This window comes from Scyliorhinus torazame, chromosome 12 (genome assembly GCF_047496885.1).
Source record: "Scyliorhinus torazame isolate Kashiwa2021f chromosome 12, sScyTor2.1, whole genome shotgun sequence".
Classification (NCBI taxonomy): domain Eukaryota; kingdom Metazoa; phylum Chordata; class Chondrichthyes; order Carcharhiniformes; family Scyliorhinidae; genus Scyliorhinus; species Scyliorhinus torazame.
In genome coordinates, this window is record NC_092718.1 from 88,448,197 (window position 1) to 88,466,783 (window position 18,587).

The 18,587-nt window shown below is 53.0% G+C and overlaps 1 protein-coding gene across 1 annotated transcript in view; it reads right to left on the reverse strand.

Moving 5' to 3' along the window:
* Window positions 1–18,587, reverse strand: part of LOC140387074 (uncharacterized) — a 230,434-nt gene that overhangs the window by 167,551 nt on the left and 44,296 nt on the right. Inside the window, 2 exon segments of the mRNA XM_072470085.1 lie at window positions 4,817–7,275; window positions 14,074–14,264. Of these exon segments, the coding sequence (XP_072326186.1) occupies window positions 4,817–7,275; window positions 14,074–14,264 (2,650 nt within the window).

Below are 18,587 nucleotides of genomic sequence, written 5' to 3' on the forward strand. Positions count from 1 at the left end.
TTGCTTCATGCTTCCCTTCCTTGCCGCTGCCCCAAGAGGATCCTCTGTAATCCGGCCACTATTATCTCCTTTCTCCATGTACATCCGGGGGGGGATTCCCTTCTGTTTCACCGCACAATGGGTTTAGCCGTCAAAAATTGCCGTTGGGGCTCCCAATAAGAGCCCAAAAGTCCGTTCAAACGGGAGGTGCCGAAACGTGCGACCTAGCTGGTCATCGCCGCACCTGGAAGTCACAGCTTTTTGTTTTACAAGTTCGGGGCGGTTTTATTCATTTTGTTCATTCATTTTATTCTTTTTATTTATTTATTTCTTTACAAGTTCTACAAGGGGATTTATTTGATAACATTTTACAGGAAAAAAATGCAGAATTTTGGGCAGGTGGAGACTCCATACTTTCCCACACCAGAAGGCTTCACCTTCATCCAACAGGTTCCATTGGAGGAGCGTGTACGAGGGCCAAAGGGACCCCAAACCATTTCCTCCACTTTTGTCAGCAGTAAACAAGGTAAGAGAAAATAGTGGGTCGCGCAGGCCGGCCAGCGTAGGCCGCGAAGGTCGGCTGGCGTGGGTCGCGAAGGTCGGCTGGTGTGCGTCACGAAGGTCGGCTGGGTTGGGTCCTGAAGGTTGGCCGGTCAATAAAAATGTGTCCCTGGAAAAAAAGTTTGAAAAACACTGGGCGAGGACACAGACTGTGTATATATTTCCGCACAATAAACACCTGTTAACACCATTACAACCTGTCTCGGTGCTCTGTCTGATGGGTATGGGGCTGGGCTGGCCGTGGGGCGGGGGACCAGTGCAGGCCCTGTGGGAGGACCATGCTCCCCACCCACAATCCCCCCCCCAACACTTGCCCCGACCACACCCAGTACCCCCACCCGAGGAATCCAACGGGACCGTGTGATGGACTGGCCAGCTCCTATGCAGGGATCACCCAGGTGGAACGTGCCACTGTGGGCATGAGTCATACGATGTGGAGCACCAGAGCTCATCGCAGAGCAGGCTGTCATCATCCTCCAACACATGCACCAGACCCGCTGTCCACAGATGTGGTGTCTGTGCTCCTGGCCAGCACCCCCACATCGCTCCACTCCCTCCCTCCTCGTCGGTGAACCTGGAGGTGATCAGGGCGTTCCATGCGCGTGGACCCTGGTGATAATGTTGTGCGGTCTCCCCTGCCTGCCCGGGCCCCATGTCCTGCTCATCGTCCCCATCCCCCCGCATAATCCTCGTCAGACAACTGGGTGCACAGCACGATGGCCTGCGTAGTGGCGGTCGGTAACCGCCCCGGTCCTGTGAGGGGTCACCCCTGCTGCTCGGCCTGCCCTCTCCCCTGCTCTCCCCCGGCCCTGGCGGGCTGCCCCCCCCCGCAGCCAGCACGGCCGGTGTCCGGGTCGACAGCTCCCAGTCCTGGAGCCCGTCCATGCTGCCAGGGGTACCTTTGGCTGGCACTGCCCTCATTGGGGGCTGCAGTGAGTGTTGCCCTGGGTGGTGTAGAACCAGAGGCTGAGGTGGGCGGTCAGTGTGTGCGCAGCAAGATGGCCACTGTGATGGCGGACGGTGCCTGGTCACTGCCCCAGTCCCATGGGAGGGTCACCCCTGCTACTCAACTCCCCTCCCCTGGAAGGAGCCCCCCCCCCATCACGGCCGGTGTCCCCGCCAGCAGCCGCAGTCACTCCACGCCATTTCCTACCTCCTCTCTCTCCCTCAGCAGCCACAACGGCAGGTTCACGACGTTTGAGAGCACAACTCGGCCCATCAATGGTGGTGAATCTTGGAGGCCCCGGAGAATAGGGTTTCAGGCCCGCGAATGATATGCCTCCCGTACACTAGCTCCACGGTGCGAGTGACGCATTTATGCCATTTTTGGGGTGCCGGAGCATCCCGATTTGGCGTCAAACCAGCGGCTACCGCGATTTTGCCAGCGGAAGCTATTCTCCGCCCAATCACGTTTGACGATTCCGGCATCAGCAAACGGAGAATCCAGCCCTTAATCACAAAATTGGAGAATCCAGCCCACTATCTCTCCCACAGATTCTCATTCCCTTTCTGGCACTCACCCACACATTCACTCTCTCCCTTCCTCTCACCCTATCTCACATGCACTCTCCCAATCTCTCACGTATGCAATCTCACTCTCCCACTTTCATAGTCACTCCCCTCATGCACACAATCTCTCCCTCTCATTGACACACAAACTCAATCCCTCATACTCGCACAAACACCTGTTTACTTTCTCACGTGCACAGCCCCTTTCTCCTCCACTTTCTCCCTCTCAAGACACACGTTCACTCTCACTCTCCCTTTCTCACTCTCCCGCACATTTACTTTCTCCCTTTCTCATACTCTCTCACCCATTCACTCCCTCACATATTCAATCTCTCCCTCATCCTCTCCGTCACTCCGATTTCCACTCACACATTACTCTGTCCCTCTCACACTCAATCCCTCATGGACTCACTCTCACACACACATTCACTCGTTTCCATTCTCACTCCTCACATTCTCTCCCATTTCTCTCCTCTACCTGCACTTTCTCAATCTCACATCAATCTTACTCTCTCCCTCGGGCTCCCCCACTCAGTCTAATATACAGACTCACACTTACTCTATCCCTCTCACACTCTCTCTGACTCACTCACATTCACTTGTTTCTGTTCTCACATCCACCACTCTCTTCCTTTCTCACACTCTCTCCTTTTCTCACTCTTCCTCGCTCACTTCCTTACACTTTCAGACACATGTAGCGGGATTCTCCGCTCCCGGGACTAAGTGCCCGCGCCGACGTGAACGCCGTCGTGTTTCACAACAGCGCGAACATGGCCCGGGCACGACCGATTCTGGCCCCCACAGGAGGCCAAGCGCTGGAGTGGTTCACGCCGCCCCAGCCTCCTTACGTGGCACTCAATGGGTGCAGCGCCAACCCGCGCCAGCGCAGTTGGGGCAGGTCATTCCTGTGCATGCGCAGTTGGGGCAGGTCATTCCTGTGCATGCGCAGTTGGGCCGCCCCATGCGCGGGGAACTTCTTACGTGCGCCGGCCCTCACCAACATGGCACCGGTGTTCTGGGGCCAGCCGCGGAAGGAGTGTAGGCCGGGGGGGGGGGGGGGGGGGGGGGGGAGGAGGCCGGCCCGCCGATTGGTGGGCCAGACCCCATCGGAGGCTCGCCCTGGTGAAAGACAAGAATGTGAGAGGGGGAAAGTGAGCGTGTGACACGGAGTCAGTGTGTGACAAAAATGAGTGCGTGTGAGAGAAAGGGAGACTGAATTTGTGAGGGGGAAAGTGATTTGAGTGTAAGAATAGTGAGTGATGGAGTGTATGAGAGAATGAGTGTGAGTGCCGGGAGGGTGAGATGGAGAGTGAGGGGTAAAGTGAACATGAGTGTGTGTCTTTCTTTCACACGCTCTCACAATGAAGCTCCCTTTCTCTCTCTCCCAAGCACGCACTCTTTACCTCTTACACACTCATTCTCATACTTACTCTCCCCCTCACACACAGTCACTTTCCCTCTTTCACACACTCACTCTCTCCACTCTCTCTCAAGGCCGGTTGATTCCAGCGGCCGCTTTAAACTTTGCTGCTTTACAGCAGCTGGTGCAGTAAAGGACACATGGTCTCTTTGAATCTACTGGAACTAGACTACTCTGGGGACTGCGAAGACTCTTCCGATGCAGACTCCATGTTGCCCCACAGTTTGGAGGCTTCAGTGCAGTTTTCAAGAGCAGGTAAGTGAATGTTAAAGTTTTGCAATATCAGTCATCATTTTCCGATGCTTGTTGGGAATTACGGCCCATTCGTGTCAAATCAATAACTCACTGACAATCAGGTCACAAAATTTCATAACATTTCAATAACTATGAACATCAACACAGATTTTATTTGGACAAATATAGACACAAATTAAAGATTTCAAAATAATTGAAATACAATAGATTAATACAAATTAAAGCACATTTTGACCAAACAAACTTGAGTTAAATAAATTATACATTTCAACACATTAGAACATCGAACATTACAGCGCAGTACAGGCCCTTCGGCCCTCGGTGTTGCGTCGACCTCAACTTTTCAATTGTCAAACTCAGCTTCTGCTTAAAATTTTATTAACAATTTCTTCAACTTTCAAAACAGCAACAACAGAATTTTATTGATCATGTCATGATTAAATATTGAAAAGTTCATGTGGGGAGGAGGTGTTTGAACAAAGTAACTGGGACCACAGTCCACAACACGGGAGTTTTCAACACTTGTAGCAAGAAAGTAGTTACATTTTCAGTGGCTACATTTGTTACCATATATTTAGTGATTGACACCTTTACCAACACAGATATCACCTGACTGCAGCAAGACAGCATCCACCCCAGTGACCTTTCACCATCAGAATGAAGAGGTTATGACAGTTCGGTAGGATAAAGATTCTTGGAAATTTAACACGTTCTGCAGGTGCTGCAGTTTATATCAGAGGGAACATTTAAAAAGCTCAAACTGACAACACAATTTCAGACAGGCTGCAACAACAGAGTCCCAAATGTTGCACCCTCACTGGAAATCACCTAATATTCCAGCATTATCCACACAAAATCATCATAAAGAATAAACGGTTGGCAATCTAAATAATAGTAATGTTTGGGAAAAGGTTGTCCAAATATGAAAATATATTCAAAATGAATAAAACTATAAATTATTTACAGTTGCCTTCATTAGGTTTCAAAACATTTTCTCAGGTGCATTTTGAAAGCTGCTGAATCTTTGAAGACTTTCCCACACTGATGGCAGCTTTCATAACAAGTGTGAGCTTTCAACTGATATCTGTGAACAAAGCTCTCTCCACATTCAGGACATTTATAGGGTTTCTCTCCTGTGTGGATCCTCTGGTGAACATGGAGGTGCCCTAAGTCTGTGAAACTCCTCCCACATTCAGGACATTTATAGGGTCTCTCTCTTGTGTGGATCCTCTGGTGTCTATGGAGGCTCCCTGAGTCTGTGAAACTCCTCCCACATTCAGGACATTTATAGGGTTTCTCTCCTGTGTGGATCCTCTGGTGAACATGGAGGTCTCCAGCCTGTGTGAAACTCCTCCCACATTCAGGACATTTATAGGGTTTCTCTCCTGTGTGGATCCTCTGGTGAACATGGAGGTGCCCAGCCCGTGTGAAACTCCTCCCACATTCAGGACATTTATAGGGTCTCTCTCCTGTGTGGATCCTCTGGTGAACATGGAGGTCTCCAGCCTGTGTGAAACTCCTCCCACATTCAGGACATTTATAGGGTTTCTCTCCTGTGTGGATCCTCTGGTGAACATGGAGGTCTCCAGCCTGTGTGAAACTCCTCCCACATTCAGGACATTTATAGGGTTTCTCTCCTGTGTGGATCCTCTGGTGAACATGGAGGTCTCCAGCCTGTGTGAAACTCCTCCCACATTCAGGACATTTATAGGGTATCTCTCCTGTGTGGATCCTCTGGTGAACATGGAGGTCTCCAGCCTGTCTGAAACTCCTCCCACATTCAGGACATTTATAGGGTCTCTCTCCTGTGTGTATCCTCTGGTGAACATGGAGGTCTCCAGCCAGTGTGAAACTCCTCCCACATTCAGGACATTTATAGGGTCTCTCTCTTGTGTGGATCCTCTGGTGTCTATGGAGGCTCCCTGAGTCTGTGAAACTCCTCCCACATTCAGGACATTTATAGGGTTTCTCTCCTGTGTGGATCCTCTGGTGAACATGGAGGTTCGCAGCCCATGTGAAACTCCTCCCACATTCAGGACATTTATAGGGTCTCTCTCCTGTGTGGATCCTCTGGTGTCTATGGAGGTCTCCAGCCTGTGTGAAACTCCTCCCACATTCAGGACATTTATAGGGTCTCTCTCTTGTGTGGATCCTCTGGTGTCTATGGAGGCTCCCTGAGTCTGTGAAACTCCTCCCACATTCAGGACATTTATAGGGTTTCTCTCCTGTGTGGATCCTCTGGTGAACATGGAGGCTCCCAGCCCATGTGAAACTCCTCCCACATTCAGGACATTTATAGGGTCTCTCTCCTGTGTGGATCCTCTGGTGTCTATGGAGGTCTCCAGCCTGTGTGAAACTCCTCCCACATTCAGGACATTTATAGGGTCTCTCTCTTGTGTGGATCCTCTGGTGTCTATGGAGGCTCCCAGCCCGTGTGAAACTCCTCCCACATTCAGGACATTTATAGGGTTTCTCTCCTGTGTGGATCCTCTGGTGAACATGGAGGTCTCCAGCCTGTGTGAAACTCCTCCCACATTCAGGACATTTATAGGGTCTCTCTCCTGTGTGGATCCTCTGGTGAACATGGAGGTCTCCAGCCTGTGTGAAACTCCTCCCACATTCAGGACATTTATAGGGTTTCTCTCCTGTGTGTATCCTCTGGTGAACATGGAGGTCTCCAGCCAGAGTGAAACTCCTCCCACATTCAGGACATTTATAGGGTCTCTCTCTTGTGTGGATCCTCTGGTGTCTATGGAGGCTCCCTGAGTCTGTGAAACTCCTCCCACATTCAGGACATTTATAGGGTTTCTCTCCTGTGTGGATCCTCTGGTGAACATGGAGGTTCGCAGCCCATGTGAAACTCCTCCCACATTCAGGACATTTATAGGGTCTCTCTCCTGTGTGGATCCTCTGGTGTCTATGGAGGTCTCCAGCCTGTGTGAAACTCCTCCCACATTCAGGACATTTATAGGGTCTCTCTCTTGTGTGGATCCTCTGGTGTCTATGGAGGCTCCCTGAGTCTGTGAAACTCCTCCCACATTCAGGACATTTATAGGGTTTCTCTCCTGTGTGGATCCTCTGGTGAACATGGAGGCTCCCAGGCCATGTGAAACTCCTCCCACATTCAGGACATTTATAGGGTTGCTCTCCTGTGTGGATCCTCTGGTGAACATGGAGGCTCCCAGCCAGTCTGAAACTCCTCCCACATTCAGGACATTTATAGGGTCTCTCTCCTGTGTGGATCCTCTGGTGAACATGGAGGTCTCCAGCCCGTGTGAAACTCCTCCCACATTCAGGACACTGAAACAGTTTCTCTCCTGTGTGGATCCTCTGGTGCTGGTGAAGGCAATTTGATTTTATAAATTCCCTCTCCTGTGCAGATTGTGTGAACGATCCCTGCTCAGTTTGATGACCATTGCTGGAAGGAGAGTTTTGTCCTGTTGGAATATGTTCTGAGGATTCTGGATGTCTTCTGATGTGTTTGTGAAGGAAACCTGCAGTGGTAAATCCAACACTGCAATGAGGGCAAGGATGGCACTCATCTTGTTCCCCTGTTGAAGAAAGAAGGACAATTGTCAGTGTGATGAAACATCGATAAGTTTCTTTTGGAGATAAATTCAGGAATGTGTGGAGATTGTGGTGGGGGGTTGATGCAACCATCAATTCACACAAAACAAGGAGTAGAAGTAAACTGTGGCTTTAATCGACTAGAACAGTGGCTGCCTGCGACTGCTCTGCTACTGAGAGCAGCCGAAAGGGCGACTGCTCCTTATACCTCCCCTCAAGGGGAGGAGCCAGGGGCGGAGCCCACAAAGGCACCAACATGATACATCACAGGTAATACCTTACAATGGTCCATAGGTGGAGCCCTCATGGGCAATAGCGTGATACAGTTACATACATGGTGAATGGTTAATGCAATACATTCACCACATTCACCCCCTGTTAAAATATGAAGTCCGGTGGGGGTGAAGGGTTCACAAGTTCAGCCTGTCCGGCACCCGGATCGTGCGCTGTGATCGCCGGAGCTCTGGTATCGCAGCTGGCCCGGGTGTCGAACTCATCCGTGCTGGCGTGGATAATGACGTTGCCGGTGCGGGTACAGACGTGGACTCCGGGAGCATGTCCTCCAGAGCTTCGTTCCTGTGGGTCGGTGAAGAGGGAATGGGGGGGGGGGGGGCGGGAGGGGGTGCGGGTGCCATGTAGGGGTGGGGGCGCTGGTCAGCGTAGGTTGGGTGAGGTAAGTTGGGTTGGCGGTGGTAGTGGAGCCTGCGGGTGCTAGGTCCCGGAGGGGTGTTCTATGTATGCGCACTGGGGTTGGTGTGTAGGAGCTGGACCCTCTCAACCAGGGGGTCGGACTTATGGCTCCTGATGTGTTTGCGGAGTAGGACGGGCTCCGGTGTCTTCAGCCAGGGCAGAAGCGAGGCCCCAGAGGTGGATTTCCTGGGGAAAACAAACAGGCGGTCATGAGGAGTCTTGTTTGTGGCCGTGCAAAGGAGGGACCGAATGGACTGGAGCGCGTCGGGGAGGACCTCCTGCCAGTGGGAAACTGGGAGATTCCTAGACCGTAGGGCCAGGAGGACGGTCTTCCAGACTGTCGCGCTCTCCCTCTCCACCTGCCCTTTTCCCCGGGGGGTTATAACTGGTAGTCCTGCTCGAGGCAATGCCCTTACTGAGCAGGTATTGCCGCAGTTCGTCGCTCATGAATGATGAGCCCCAGTCACTGTGAACATACGTGGGGAAACCAAACAGGGTGACGATACTATGTAGGGCTTTAATGACGGTGGCAGCGGTCATGTCGGGGCAGGGGATTGCAAAGAGGCAGCGGGAGAATTCATCAATGACGTTGAGGAAATATGTGTTGCGGTTGGTGGAGGGGAGGGGCCCTTTGAAATCGATACTGAGGCGCTCAAAGTGCCCGGATGCCTTTACCATGTGGGCCTTATCCGGACGATAGAAGTGCGGCTTGCAGATCGGGTAGTCCCTGATCATGGCTCTGACCTCCTCAGTGGAGTAGGGCAGGTTGCGGGTCTTGATCTAGTGGAGAAGCCGGGTGACCCCTGGGTGGCAGAGGTCAGCGTGGATAGCCCGGAGTCGGTCCTCTTGCGCGCTGGCGCATGTGCCTCGGGACAGGGCAGCTGGGGGCTCGTTGAGCTTCCCAGGGTGATATACTATATCGTTATTATAGGCAGAGAGTTCGATCCTCCACCTCAAGATCTTGTCGTACTGGATTTTGCCCGCTGCGTATTATCGAACATGAAGGCTACCGATCGTTGGTCGGTGACGAGGGTAAACCTCCTACCAGCGAGGTAGTGCCTCCAGTGCCGCACGGCTTCCACGATGGGTTGGGCTTCTTTTTCGACCGAGGCGTGTCGAATTTCAGAGGCGGTGAGGGTGCGTGAAAACAATGCTACTGGCCTGCCTGTTTGAGGGAACGGCGAGGGTGACCTCTGATGCGTCGCTCTCCACCTGGAAGGGGACGGACTCGTCCACCACGCGCATTGCGGCTTTCGTGATGTCCGCCTTGATGCAGGAGGGTGCGCATACGGTCAGGGTCGGGTCCGAGAACTTCGTTTTCCACGACGTAGCCAAGGATGGTTAGCCTGGTTGTGCGGAAAATGCATTTCTCCTTGTAAGTGAGGTTAAGGGTTTGGGTGGTCTGGAGAAATCTCTGGAGGTTGGCATCGTGGTCCTGCTAATCATGGCCGCAGATGGTGACGTTGTCAGTACAGAAACGTGGCCGCAGCCCGTACTGGTTCACCATTCGGTCCATGGTTCTTTGAAAGACCCGTTTGTGATGCCGAAGGGGACCCGGAGGAAGTGGAAGAGGCAGTCGGCTGTCTGCCTCAAAGGCCGTGTAGTGGCAGTCCCGGGAGCTGGTGGTACGCAGACTTCAGATCCACCGTGGAAAACACCTGGTAGTGCGCTATCTGGTTAACCATGTCTGCGATCCAGGGAAGGGGGGTTCGCATCAAGGTGCGTGTACCGGTTTATGGTTTGGCTGTAGTCTACAGCCATCCGGTTCTTTTCCCCGGTCCTGACGACCACCACCTGCGCTTTCCAGGGGCTACTGCTGGCCTCAATGATCCCCTCCCGCAAGAGTCATTGGACCTCGGCCTGATAAAATCCTGTCCTGAATGCTATACTGCCTGTTTCTGGTGGCGACTGGCTTACAGTCGGCGGTGAGGTCAGCGAAGAGCGGGTGAGGGTCGACCTTTAGTATCACAAGTGAACATACGGTGAGTGGGGGTAGGGGCCCGCCGAATTTCAGAGTTAGGCTCTTGAGGTTACACTGGAAATCCAGTCCCAACAGGAGAGGAGCGCAGAGGTCAGGGAGTACAGATAGCTTAAAATCGGCGTATTCGGCGCCCTGTATTGCTAGGGTTGCGGTAGTGCACCCCCGGATCTGCACCACGTGCGATCCAGAAGCGAGGGAGATGGTTTGGTGTGCCGGGAAGATTGGGAGCGAGCAGCGTCTTACCATGTCTGGGTGAATAAAGCTCTCCGTGCTCCCGGAGTCGAACAGACAAGGGGTTTCCGTGTCCATTGACCCGGACGCTCATCATGGAGCTCCGGAGGTGTTTAGGTCGCGACTGGTCCAGGGTGACCGCGCTGAGTTGTGGGTAGCTGGCGTGGTTGGAGGTGCTGGGGTGGTCCCAAGGTGGCGGCCCCAGTCGGTCGCACGTGTCGGGTGGCGTTGCAGATGGCGGCCAAGATGGTGGCCCCTGTTGGTCGCACGTTTCGGGCAGCGAGGAGGATGGCGTCCATGATGGCGGCCCCCATGAGTGGCACGTGGCGGGCCATGTGGGCGAGGATGGCCAAGATGGCGGCACCCGTGAGTCGCACACGTTGTGCGGGCTTGAAGATGGCTGCCCCCACGGACAGCACAAGGTTGATGACGTATCCGGGGGCGGAGTCGGCAGGCAAGCTCTACACTGCGGGATCTGCGGGCCTGTGAGTCTGAGGGTCGGGCTTGCGATTTTGAGGGTCTGGACCTGGCCAGGCAAACCTTAGCAAAATGTCCTTTTTTTCCGCAGTCGCTGCAGTTCCGGGCCGGGCAGCGCTGCCTGGGTTGCTGATGCTGGCCGCAGAAATAGCAGGGTAGCCCCCCCGTTTTGGGGGGTCAGCCGTGCGGCACAGGCCTGGGTACTCTTTCATCGGGGGTCCACGAGGGGGTCGCATGATCATACGGGAACGCGTTGAGGCTTTGGAACACTACTTCTAGGGAGTAGGCTAGCTTTACCGTGTCTTCCAGGTCTAGGGCACCCTTCTCGAGTAGGCTCTATCTCATGTAGTTGGATCTGACTCCAGCCACGTAGGCGTCCCGGACTGCGAGGTCCAAATGTTGAGTGGCCGTAACGGCCTGGTAGTTGCAACTTCACACAAGGATTTTGAGGTTGCATAGGTACTCCTCCAGCGATTCCCCGGGTGGTTGGCGACGCGTAGTGAGGAGATGCCGCACGTGCACCTCGTTCACTGGCCTTACTTATCGGCGCCTCAACATCGCGAGCGCGTCTGCATAGGTGGAAGCTTCCTCGAGTTGAACAGAGATTCGATGGCTCACCCGGGCGTGGAGGAGGCTCAGCTTCTGATCGTTGGAGGCGGAAGGCGAGGAGGAGGCTGCGAGGTAGGCCTCAAAACAGCGGAGCCAGTGCGCAAAAATCCCTTTTACCTCCGCGGCTTGCGGGTCGAATTCCAGTCGGTCAGGTTTGAGGGCCGATTCCATTGTGGTGTTGTCGTCGATTAAATTGATGTCACCATCAATTCACACAAAACAAGGAATAGAAGTAAACTGTGGCTTTAATCGACTAGAACAGTGCCTGCCTGCGACTGCTCTGCTACTGAGAGCCGCCTACAGGGCTACTGCTCTTTATACCTCCCCACAAGGGGAGAAGCCAGAGGCAGTGCCCACAAAGGCACCAACATGATACATCACAGGTAATACTTTACAATGGTCCATAGGTGGAGTCCTCATGGGCAACAGCGTGATACAGTTAAATACATGGTGAATGATTAATGCAATACATTCACCACAGGGGTTCAGGGATTTGCATTCTCACATCTAAGGCAGAGCTTGTAGGTTCATGTCTCCCTCAAGAGATATTTGTGTGTAATCCAGAAGGACAATGCAATGCTCCAGTGAAGGAGTACAGCACTGTCAGAGGTCCAGTCTCGCAAAGCGTGCTAAACTGCACATTGCGTGTGCATTAAGGTGGACAACATCAATCCCATGGCTCAATATAAAGAAGTGCAGGATGTTTTCCTCGTGTCAAATCAATTATCTTATCGCTGTTGTTGGGATCTTGCTGTGTATCAGCTGAGCAGTTCTAACCACTTAAATAACAACAATGATTGCACTCCTAAAGGCAACAGATTGGATCTAATGAAAATTGGGACATCCCATGTGATTCTAACAGGATAATTCTTTCTAAACCTGAAAACCTCCTGCCCCAGGACAGGAAATTCCCACATGAGGTTAGCGGACTTTTCCCTGGTCCCTCAAATTATCCATCCATCCTGTAACAATTCCTGTGGTGAACGGGACCAGACGATTTACGCCACTGTGGATACAAACTCTTTCAGACTGACTTCTGCTTCCAACTGAGAATTGACATAGCAACAACTCACTGTTTTGGGATCAGGAAAGGAGCACTTGCTAAAATGCTCTTTTCCCAATCCAGGAGTACAACGGGTAATGACACTGCTTCACCTAACATCCAGATAGAGATGCAGAAACCCAATGAACCAAACATAAAATTACGGTGAATCTTAAGATTTCAACTACTTTCTTAACCCTATCATAACACAAAAGTCACATTCAGTTCATTATCTTAACCTCTGATTAACAAACAGCTGATCTGTAGATACAGTTTCTCCTGAATTACTCGATCACAACCTCAAATAACTTTGAATATCACAATTAAATCTCTTCTTGACCTTCAGACACTAAGGAGAAAGGTTTTAGCCTCTTTACACACAAGTGAAGTCTCCCATTTCTAATTCCATTCTGGATCCTCCGTTTCGCCGGCAGCGCACTCACGCCTGCAGATTTCCCGTCGGCATGGGGGTGCCCACAATGGGAAACCCCATTGGCCAGCTGCGGGAAGCAGGAGCCCGCTGTGGCGGGGGCATGCGGCACCAGACAACGGATGCAGTGGACCGGAGAATTCCATCCCAGGTCTCTGTTCCTCCATCCCCTTGCACATTGTACCATTTCATTTCTATTGCGCCTCCTCAACAGTTCTTTGCCTGAAATTTAATCTACTCTGTGTCTTTCCATTGCACCACTCTATCTACATCTTCCTGAGAACTTTTTTCCTCCTCTTCACTATTTACTTTATTTTCAAGCTTTGTGCCAGCTGTAAACATTGATATGATGCTCCCTTTACCCACGTCCTGGTCATTGATTTGTATCAAAACGGTCAGGAGTCTAAACACTGTCCACTGGGTGAAACACGTGTAATTGGCTCAAGCTTGGTGAACAGCCATTCCATTCAGCATTACTGTCTGCTTCCTGTCCTCCAATCTATTTTGTATCTACTGTACGGCTGCAACATTAATCCAACAGACTTCAATTTATCAACACGTCAAGAAGAGACATTTTATCACATTGATATTCTTACAGGACACAAAAAAACTTTCACTAAAGTTCCCAGTCCTGGTCGGGGTGAAATTCTCCCGAAACGGCGCGATGTCCGCCGACAGGCGCCCAAAACGGCGCCAATCAGACGGGCATCGTGCCACCCCAAAGGTGCGGAATGCTCCGCATCTTTGGGGGCCGAGCCCCAACATTGAGAGGCTAGGCCGGCGCCGGAGGAATTTCCACCCCGCCAGCTGGCGGAAACGGCCTTTGTTGCCCCGCCAGCTGGCGCGGAAATTACATCCCCGGGCGGCACATGCGCGGGAGCGTCAGCGGCCGCTGACAGTTTCCCACGCATGCGCAGTGGAGGGAGTCTCTTCCGCCTCCGCCATGGTGGAGACCGTGGCGGAGGCGGAAGGGAAAGAGTGCCCCCACAGCACAGGCCCACCCGCGGATCGGTGGGCCCCAATCGCGGGCCAGATCGCGCCCCCCCCCAGGACCCCGGAGCCCGCCCACACCGCCTTGTCCCGCCGTTCAAAAGGTGGTTTAATCCACGCCGGCGGGACAGGCAATTTATCAACGGGACTTCGGCCCATCCGGGCCGGAGAATCGAGCGGGGGGGCCCGCCAATCGGCGCGGCCCGATTCCCGCTCCCGCCGAATATCCAGTGCCGGAGACTTCGGCAACCAGCGGGGGCGGGATTCACGGCAGCCCCCGGCGATTCTCCGAACCGGCGGGGCATCGGAGAATGACGCCCCAGTATCCTTACATTTTGATTCTTGTTTTGCCGTCCACATTGTCATCCATTTGATGCCGAGTTCCTTTGCATATTCATCACCGTACCAGACCAGCAGCTCACACCGAGGAGGAATAGGCTTGCAGCTCCTGTAATAAATTTTTCCTTGCTGCTGGAAGGCTACAAGGTTCTGCTCCTCTTCCTTTCTGGCACAGTTAACAAATCTGGGACAAGAGAAGTGAACAGAACTGGTGAAAGCTCAGTTCAAAATGTGGCATGAATACAGAATGAGAGAGAGACATGTTAGTATAGTGTGTTCGGCTGACGGGGCATGCCTCCAGCTATTGCCAAATTTCAACTTTAAACACGCTGTCAGGAGACATCATTCACAGAAGACCAATGAACTGAGTGTAGATATTAAAATAATCACCTGAACGTTTCTGGGCAGATGGAGGAGTTTAGAGGAGGGGGTCGATGTACCCTGCAATATGTTCATGGTTTCCCAGTCCTCCTGCTGCGCTCTTCGAGAATAAGCCCAGTATTTTGCAGCAACCATTTGTCAGGCACCATGTCAAACACATATTAAAGGACAAGGATACCTTGGTGGGTTGTTTCCTTGGAAACCATTACACTGCCCAACTCTCTTCATTTTCCCAAAACTCACTCTGATCGATGCGCTTGTTTAAATTCAAAGGCCCCTGTGCCCCGGATGTGTAAAATAAGTTATTAGGAAATCTGCCCAAAGGTAGATCCAGGCTGTTTCTTGGTAATGTTTGATTGGACGTGATCTACCGGCTGCGCAACATAGCCGGTAGATCCCGGGAGAGACTCCCTCAGACTTCCCGGCAGCCTTTGCACCTCACGGGATATACTCAAGTCCCGCAAGGCATCAAATTAAGAATCCTGCCCAAAGGGGACGTGACCAAACAGCGCAAGTGTAAGTAGGCTTTACACCCACGTAGGCGAGCTTACCTGGTATCCACCGGCCTCTAGGGATTTACCGGCCTCCCCAGGGAGGCTGCAGCCAGACGCCATTTAGTACTGGTCCACACAAACGTGCACCAGATGAAACAACACCTGAGAGGTCTCACGGGCCCTAGGAGGCCCGTGTGGTCAGGGATAGTGCAGGTGGCTCCCTGGCCCTTCCCCTGGAATGCGAGCACCTTGGCACTGCCCAGCTGTCATTTGGCACTGCTATCCTGGCACTACCAAGCCAGCAGGAGCACCTCCTGGGTGCCAGTGCAAGGGTGCCCAGGAGGCACTGCCAAAGGTCAGGGTCTAAGGCAGGGCCATGCCCATGAAAGGGGGGTGGAGGGGAGTATAAAGGCCGAGAGGGGTGCAGAGCAGGTAGGAGGGGCCTCTGGGAGGTTGGGGGTGTGGCGGGTGGGGTCCTGGAAAGGAGAGCCTGTACTGGGACGTGGGGGTGTCTGAAGAGGGGGGCCCCCGAGGTCCCCATAGCGGGGTGTCCTCATTTGGGGGAGTATGGGGTAATGCCCATGTGTGTGGGGGTTGACATTTCCCATGGGTGGAGTGTGTGGGGGACCCACACACTCACTGAGAGATCAGGGCACCCTTTCACAATGGCGACCTGATCTCTGAGATCAGCTCCTCAGTGCCAAAAGAAATTCTCAGGGCACGATCTTCCGGCATCGTTACGCTCTCGCTCAAGCGAACGAGGCCAGTGAATAGCGGGAGACGCCAAAAATGGGAACCGCACCGGGCGCCAAACAGCTTGAGATGCAACCGGCCCGTTCCCGTCGGCGAAATGAGGATCTCACCGTAGCAAGGCAAAAAAACAATTTGCACCACTTAAGCCCAATTTCCATGCAATTAACGAGAGCCACTCCTTATCCAACAGCATCCTGTCATTCAGCGGCCTCCCCAGCAAGTGCTCACGCTGGTGTCGTGATGCATGATCAATAACTCTTGAAGTGAGATTGTAGGACAATTGAAGGCTTTATTGGACTAGATGTTTCCTCCAGCAGCGCAGGTACAGAATGCAGCAGCTAAGGAGACACAGACTGTTATACTCCGTCTTACTGGGCGGAACCAGCAGGCAGGCTTCTCCAGTGGTCTTACAGTATCAGGTACCTCGAACACTAATGATCTTACAGTATTGGGTACGTCCAACCTAGGTCCGTAATACTCCTAATTCCGACTACCAAATTCACCCCGTTAAAAAAGAGTCCAGCGGGGGTGGTGGTCTCGCGTTATACAGTGGTGGAGGTTATGGTGGTACCCGTCGATGGTACAGTGTTTTGCCTTATTACATGTCACGCAACTATTTACAGGTATTCATTTACAAGTATATTTCATAATGAAGCAATTAGTCGATCGGGGGTACTGGTCGTCCTCTGTGATCGTCGCAGTTTCGGCGGTGATGCAGGCGCCGGCTCAGGCATCCATGACTCTGGGAGTGTGACTCCGGCTTCTTCAGTACCTTCATCAACCCTGGGTGGGACCAGTGGAAGGACCGATCCACCTGGGAAGGGGGCAGCCATGGGGTGCGCCGGTGGGAGGGAGGGTGGGGTTGGTGAGGGGGGGTGTGGGTGGGGATCCAGCGGACGGCAGGTCCCACAGGGAGACCGTATCCTGTCAGCCATCGGGGTATGCCACATAGGCGTACTGAGGGTTAGTGTGAAGGAGGTGGACCTTCCCGACCAACGGATCCGACTTGTGCGCCCGCATATGTTTGCGGAGCAGACTGTGTCCAGGAACTGCCAGCCAGGTTGGGAGCTAGGTCCTGGAGGAGGATTTCCTAGGGAAGACAAGGAGACATTCATGAGGTGTTTCGTTGGTCGTGGTACACAGCAGTGATCGAATGGAATGGAGTGCATCGGGCAGGACCTCTTGCCAGCGGGAGACTGGGAGATTCCTGGACCGTAGGGCCAGTAGGACGGTCTTCTAGACCGTTCCGTTCCCCCTCTCCACCTGCCCGTTTCCCCAGGGGTTATAACTGATCATCCTGCTTGAGACAATGGCCTTGCTGAGCAGGAATTGACGCAGTTTGTCATGAAGGAGGACCCCCTATCGCTGTGTATGTAGGCGGGGAAACCGAACAGGGTAAAGATACTGTGGAGGGCTTTTATGACTGTGGCCGCGGTCATGTCGGGACAGGGGATGGCGAACGGGAACCGGGAGTACTCGTCAATCACGTTCAGGAAGTACGGTCGGTGGAGGGGAGGGGCCCTTTGAAGTCCATACTGAGGCATTCAAAGGGGCGGGAAGCCTTCACAAGGTGTGCTTTCTCTGGCCTGTAGAAGTGCGGCTTGCACTCCGCGCAGATTTGGCAGTTCCTGGTGACGGTCCTGACCTCCTCGATGGAGGAGGGCAGGTTGCGGGTCTTAACGAAATGAAAGAAACAAGTGACCCCCGGGTGGCAGAGGTCCTCGTGGAGGGTCTGGAGTCGGTCCACTTGTGCGTTGGCACATGTGCCGTGGGGTAGAGCATCAGGAGGCTTGTTTAGCTTCCCGGGACGATATAAGATCTCGTAGTTGTAGGTGGAGAGCTTGATCCTCCACCGTAAGATCTTATCGTTCTTTATCTTGCTCCGCTTTGTATTATCGAACATGAAAGCTACCGAACGTTGGTCAGTGAAGACCGTGAATCTCCTGCCGGCCAGGCAATGCCTATAATGCCGCACAGCTTCTATGGCCTGGGCCTCCTTTTCAACAGAGGCATGACGGATTTCTGAGGCATGGAGTGTGCATGAGAAGAAGGCCATGGGCCTGCCGGCTTGGTTGAGGGTGGCCACCCGAGCTACGTCGGCCCCGTCGCTCTCGACTTGGAAGGGAAGGGATTAATCGATTGCATGCATCGTGGCATTTGCGATGTCCGCCTTTCTGCGACTGAAGGCCTGGCGGGCCTCTGCCGACAGGGGGAAAACCATGGATTGGATTAGTGGGCGGGCCTTGTCTGCATAATTGGGGACCCACTGGGCGTAATATGCAAAAAACCCCAGACAACATTTCAAGGCCTTGGAGCAGTGTGGGAGGAGAAACTCCCTGAGTGGGTGCATGCGTTCGGGATCGGGGCCTCTGACTCCATCGTGCACTACGTAGCCGAGGGTGGCTAGACGATCGGTTCTGAATGCACATTTCTACTTATTATAGGTCAGGTTAAGGAGATTGGCGGTATGGAGAAATTTGCAGAGGTTGGCATCGTGGTCCTGCTGGTCGTGGCCGCAGATGGTGACGTTGTCGAGGTATGGAAACGTGGCCCGCAAACCATACCGGTCACCATGCCAAACTCCTGGATTGTTTACCATTCCGGGGACATCCCTTGTCCCTGCCCGTCTGCCCCAACGACTGCCCATAACCCCCCTGACTGCCTAGGCCTCTGGACATGTGTTGAAGGCTATTGCTAATAGGGAATTGTCAATTGTGGTTAAGTGAGCACTTCACATATCCCAAATGGATTCTCGTGGGTGGTTGGCAGGCGATGTAGCATGTGGGCGTCATTGCCAAGCACCCCAATCACACCTTGATGCATGGACACTATGCTTGAACACTGCGGGAGACAATACCACACACACAGTTGCCAACATC